Source organism: Salvelinus sp. IW2-2015, linkage group LG26 (genome assembly GCF_002910315.2).
Source record: "Salvelinus sp. IW2-2015 linkage group LG26, ASM291031v2, whole genome shotgun sequence".
In the NCBI taxonomy this organism is placed as follows: Eukaryota; Metazoa; Chordata; class Actinopteri; order Salmoniformes; family Salmonidae; genus Salvelinus; species Salvelinus sp. IW2-2015.
In genome coordinates, this window is record NC_036866.1 from 17227058 (window position 1) to 17233240 (window position 6183).

The 6183-nt window shown below is 41.2% G+C and overlaps 1 protein-coding gene across 4 annotated transcripts in view; it reads left to right on the top strand.

Annotated features, from left to right (window-relative positions):
• Positions 1-1614: 1614 nt before the first annotated feature.
• LOC111952428 (septin-7-like) overlaps positions 1615-6183 on the top strand; it is a 40439-nt gene continuing 35870 nt past the window's right edge. For all 4 annotated transcript variants that reach the window (XM_070435171.1, XM_070435172.1, XM_023971080.2 and 1 more), the window contains exon 1: positions 1615-1979. Coding sequence is in view for 2 of the 4 variants with exons in the window: in XM_023971080.2 (XP_023826848.1) it covers positions 1941-1979 (39 nt within the window). In the remaining 2 variants the exon portion in view is untranslated. The remainder of the gene's footprint in view (positions 1980-6183) is intronic.

Below are 6183 nucleotides of genomic sequence, written 5' to 3' on the forward strand. Positions count from 1 at the left end.
TTACAGGTTTTCAAGCTTATGGGCATGTGGCAGCAGTGTGTAGGAGGGAGGTTCCTAGGTGTGAGATGTGTGCAGAAGGGCATGAGACAAAGGAATGTGTAGCATTGGGGAAATCAAATCAAAGTGTATTTGTCACATGCTCCGAATACAACAGGTGTAGACCTTACAGTGAAATGCTTACTTACAGGCTCTAACCAATAGTGCAAATAGTCCAGGTAGCCATTTGATTACCTGTTCAGGAGTCTTATGTCTTGGGGGTAAAAACTGTTGAGAGGCCGTTTTGTCCTAGACTTGGCACTAGTGGTATGTGGTATGTGTTAATTGTAGGGGTGCACATGGGGCTGGGGATCAGAAATGTCCCATGCTAGAGAGGCAGGTACAGGTTTCCAGGGTTAGAGTAGTGCAGAAGTTGTCATATGCTGAGGCATTGAAGAAAGTAGAGGATGATGGGTCAAGGGGGAGGGATCCTGAGAGGAGTGGTGTGAGTAGTACATCTGTACCAGTACAGAGGGATAGGCCAACAAGTGATATATGTTTCAGTAAGATTGGATTTTTAGCATTTATAGCAATGGTTATCAACTGTACTGCAGGGATGGAACGTAAGTCTCCGAAAATTGAGGTTGTGGTGGCAGCTGCAGAGAAGTATTTGGGTGTGAGACTTGACATCAGAAGAGTTACGTGGTGGTGTATTAAGTGGTGGTGTCCCATCCTTTCAGGTTGTTGGAATTGAGATAGGACTAAATAGATTTAAATAGTGGAGTAGGGTGGTGTTATTTTTTATTATAAAAAAATTATATTGTGAGTGTAGTGTTAGATGGTAGGGTATTTGTTTATTTACTTATTTATTTTTTCAAGCGAAGTATAAGGGAGTTGTACTCCAGTCTAGTAGGCGGTGATAATGCACATTTTATTAGCTGTCTCTTATACACATCTAGATGTGTATAAGAGACAGAACCTGTACCTCCGCACATTGACTTGGTACCGGTACCCCCTGTATATAGCCTCATTACTGTTATTTTATTGTTGCTCATTTATGTTATTATTTTACTTTAGTTTATTTAGTAAACATTTTCTTAACTCTTATTGTTGGTTGAGGACTTGTACGTAGGCATTTCACAGTAATGTCTGTCTCTTATACACATCTAGATGTGTATAAGAGACAGGGGATGGATCGGAAGTCTCCGAAAATTGAGGTTGTGGTGGCAGCTGCAGAGAAGTATTTGGGTGTGAGACTTGACATCAGAAGAGTTACGTGGTGGTGTATTAAGTGGTGGTGTCCCATCCTTTCAGGTTGTTGGAATTGAGATAGGACTAAATAGATTTAAATAGTGGAGTAGGGTGGTGTTATTTTTTATTATAAAAAAATTATATTGTGAGTGTAGTGTTAGATGGTAGGGTATTTGTTTATTTACTTATTTATTTTTTCAAGCGAAGTATAAGGGAGTTGTACTCCAGTCTAGTAGGTGGCGGTAACGCAACATATATTGGATGCCAACCGCCGTTAAACCTCATCGAATAAGAATGCAGTTCGTATTTAGAACCAATAGAATTCGGTAGTCCGTCGAATCTGATGTGACATCACAATTTCAGCTGTCTCTAGCCAATAGGCATATACAGTAGTTCCAAAGGAGGAGACAATCGCCTTTCGAGATTGCAACACGAACATTTCCCCACTTGTGAGAAATGTCAGCGTTGTATTCTACTTGTCGTCGTAACCTATGTTGATAGTCTACCACCAACCCAATTTCATTCATTTGGGCCCCTTGAGAGGCACAAGGGTTCTGTTGCTACTAGTAGGCTACATGCAAACGTTGCGTTGCAGGAAGAGGACGGCTCTTTTTTTAAAGCAGTGTCTCAACGCTTTTGCGCCGTGTTTTTTTATTTATTTTTATGTCTGATCTATTCGTCTCTAGGGTGGGTGGTGTCACAGTAGTCCTACAATGATCGAACGACCAGAATCTGCAGTTGCCAGCATTGCAGTAAGTGTTATTCTTATCAAATCAATTATATTTTCTCTCGTGTGAACTGGACACAAATTTTCATGAATTAATTGAAACCAATACTATGAATGCATCCCATGTTGTCTTATCCAACGTTAAAACTCCATGATCGTCCGAGGCAATAGGAGAAAGAGGAATGTAACCGAAAATGAGGATTTCTTTCATAGCTCTTGGCCTGAGTAGGTTTATTCGACTCCATTCTCCCTTATTCACTGGAAAACCAGCCTCTGGCAACGGAAGACTACGAATGAACGTTCTATTATAGGCCTTGCCTTAGGTTGGAGCATCTCGACTGCTACTCCGCTTTGTTGTACCCATGTACGTTGTGTTATTACGCGTTGTATCCTTGTATTACGCAGCATACATTGTATAGATATTTTGTCTTTATTATAAAGGTAACAATTGTAACCTGCTCTTGCCAAGTGCACCCATCGCTTTAAAACCTGCTCACGCACCGACCGATCAAATTGAATAGTGCCAATGACATCCCACGTCCAGTCGTGGAAAGGAATGGACATGCATGCATAATAATGCGCGCTTTGGAGAGACTCGCCCTAACATTGCGAATGCACTATGGAATTTCTGAGAAAAGGCTTATGTTTCCAATAATGCTTTTGTTTCCATGCAGATATCCGAAACATCCATAGGCTATATGAATATGGCAATGTTGTATTTTTTATTTATTTATTTCACCTTTATTTAACCAGGTATTTGCGCACGTGATGAAGGTTATTGGATGTAGTAGAGTCTGATGGTTTCATTCTATAGCGCTCACCAGCTTTGTAGGCCTAAAAAATGAGTTACCTCTGTTTTTTTTAGCCATTCCTAATGGGGAAAGAATAGGGTTTTGGGATAAATGCTGAAAATAAGGTCTGGGGTTAACACAGGCTTAGGAGCTCTTATACGTTTTGTTCTGAGATATCAGTCAGTTAACATGACCTTTATGAAATATGAAGCCTTTATGTGGGGGGGGTTTAGTACATGCATAGTACATGTTTAAAAATTCACAAAAAGTGATGTTTGCTGATGAAGGATATCTCATTAAACAAAACATATACGATCTCCTAAGCCTGTGTTTACCACAAACCTTATTTTCGGCATATATACAACAACTCCATTACATTTCCCTATAGGATTTGTCCAACGAACCATGGTGTAGTTAGCGCCTACAAAGACGCCAGTACTATTTCTCTATAGGCTGTAAGTGGGTCTTGTTCAATCAAAATTTGACTAGGCCTATGTTCAGTTCAATATGCAGAAAAACATAATTTGACAAATTTGCATTGGCAAACAACAGAGAATCAAATGCAGATGTCATCCAGAGGGGGTTAAAGAGCAACACATGGACTTGGACTGCCTCTTATTCTGAACCACAGACACAGCTTTATTCACAGGCCTCAAATCTCTATCTCTCCCTCTTCAAAAGATCACCAATAATTCTAGCTGCTACCCATCTGGTACGTGTAAGTCTGTGATGGTCATGGAATTATGGATGACAATTATTAGTCAGCCAAATGATCATAGTCACCATTTAAATAGCAAAAATATATATATATTTTTTAATACTAACATTTTCTCCTCCTCTGCTCCTGACTGCATGTTTTCTCCTCTGCTCCTGACTGCATGTTTTCTCCTCTCCTCTGCTCCTGACTGCATGTTTTCTCCTCTCCTCTGCTCCTGACTGCATGTTTTCTCCTCTCCTCGCCTGATGATGTTTCTCCCTCGTCGACTGCATGTTTTTCTCCTCGCTCCGCATTTTTCTCTCCTCGCCTGACGCATGTTTTCTCCTCTCCTGACTCGCGCCTGACTGCGCGGAAGTGGGCATTGCCTAGGAACACCGACTTGTTTGTACAGTTGAAGTCGGAAGTTTACATACATTAGGTTGGATTCATTACTCGTTTTTCAACCATTCCACAAATTTCTGTTAAGAATATATAGTTGTCCTTTAAACTCTGGGAATTTCCCAAATAATGTCATTGGCTTAGAAGCTTCTGATAGGCTAATTACATCATATTGAGTCAATTGGAGGTGTACCTGTGATGTATTTCAGCCTAATTCAAACTCAGTGCCTCTTGCTTGACATCATGGAAAATCAAAGAATCAGCCAAGACTCAGAAAAAATTGTAGACTCCACAAGTCCGGTCACGCTTCGGCGCGCAATTCCAACCGCTGAAGGTACACGTTCATCTGTACAAACATAGTAAACACATGGGACATGCAGCCGTCATACTGCTCAGGAAGGATACGCGTTCGTCGTCCTAGAGAACAACGTACTTGGTGCGAAAAGTGCAAATCAATCCAGAACACAGCAAAGGATGAAAATTCTGAAGAAACGGTAAAAAGTATCTATACCACAGTAATGAGTCATATATCGACTATACTGAAAGGCCGCTCAGCAAGGAAGAAGCACTGCTCCAACGCAAAAAAAGCAGACCGTGTGCAACTGCACATGGGCAAGATCATACTTTGGAGAAAGTGTCCTGTCTGATGAAAAAAAAATAGACGTTTGCCATAATGACATTTATTTGGAGAAAAGGGGAGGTGCAAGCCGAAGACCATCCCAACGTGAAGCACTGGGGTGGCAGCATCATGTGTGGCGGTGCTTTGGTGCAGGAGGGACTGATGACTCACAAATAGATGGCATCATGAGGAGGAAAATGAGTGGATATATTGAAGCAACATCTCAGACATCAGTCATGGAAGTTAAGCTTGGTCGCAAATGGTTTCCAAATGGAAATGACCAAGCAGAACTTCTAAAGTTGTGGCACAATGGCTTAAGGACAACAAAGTCAAGTATGGAGTGGCATCACAAGCCTGACCAAGCTATAGAAAATGTGTGGGCAGAACTGAAAAAGCGTGTGCGAGCAAGATTCCTACAACCTGACTAGTACACAACTCTGTCAGAGGATGGGCCAAATACCCAACTATTGTGGGAAGCTGTGGAGTTAAACAATTTAAAGGCAATGCTACAAATACTAATGATGTATGTATGCTTCTGACCACTGGAATGTTGGAAAAGAAATAAAATGTATATTAATATAAAATGTTCTTTAACTGATTCAACAACCTTTTTTTATTTGGTGTGGTTGTCATGTAACCTTTTGGCTTCCATCCTCACTGCACACATTTTTAAATGTTATTTTTATAAAAATTATCTAATTTTTCTTTCATTTCTTTGGAGAAATAATCGCTTGCAAGAGCACCAAAACTCATCACGTGTTAAATCAAATCTAATTTTATTAGTCACATGCACAGTGTAAGACTTACAGTGAATGCTTACTTACGAGCCCTAACCAACGTGCAGTTTAAAAAAATACGGTAAGAATCAGAAATAACAAGTAATTAAAGCGCTGCAGTATAAAGAACATATATACAGGGGGTGCCGGTACAGAGCTCATGTGCGGGCACCGTGTTAAGGTAGTATGTACATGTAGTAGAATATTAAAGTGAATATGCAGATGACAACAGAGAGTGGGAGGAGAGGGGGGGGGGGGGGGGGGGGGGGTTGCATATAGTCTGGTAGCCATGACTAATGTTCAGGAGTCTTAAGGTAAACGTTGTAGAGGGCCTCTAGACAGGACTTGGGGGCTCGGTACGCTTGCTGTGTGGTAAGCAAGAGAACAGTCTATGATAGGGTTGGATTTTTGACATTGTAGGGCTTCTCTGACACCGCTGTAATGAGGTCTGGATGGCAGGAGCTTGGCCCAGTGATGCACTGGGCCGATGCTACCCTCTGTAGTGCTTGCGTTGGAGGCCGAGCATTGCCATACCAGGCAGTGAGCAACCAGTCAGGATGCTCTCGTGGGGCACCTGTAGAACCTTTTTGAGGATCTGAGACATGCCAAATATTCATCTCCTGATGGGATAGGTTTTGCGTGCCCTTCACGAATCTGGGCGTGAATTCATTCAGATTGTTGACGCGGAGCCAAAAGAAATTCGGACGTCCTGTAGAGAAGTAAAAAAAAAAAAAATCAGTTATCACGTTCTAGCAAAATACATTGAATATTCAATAGATATTGGCTCTGTAAAGCAGTGGCAAACTGCCATGAAGATTATGCGGACGGGATATACTTCTTGACAACAACGCAGCCATCTTGGATCTGTCTCCATTATTATAATACTCATTGCTCAGTGAGCTTTGTTCCCACAACAACAATAAACAGTTGTTATATTATCTAATTGG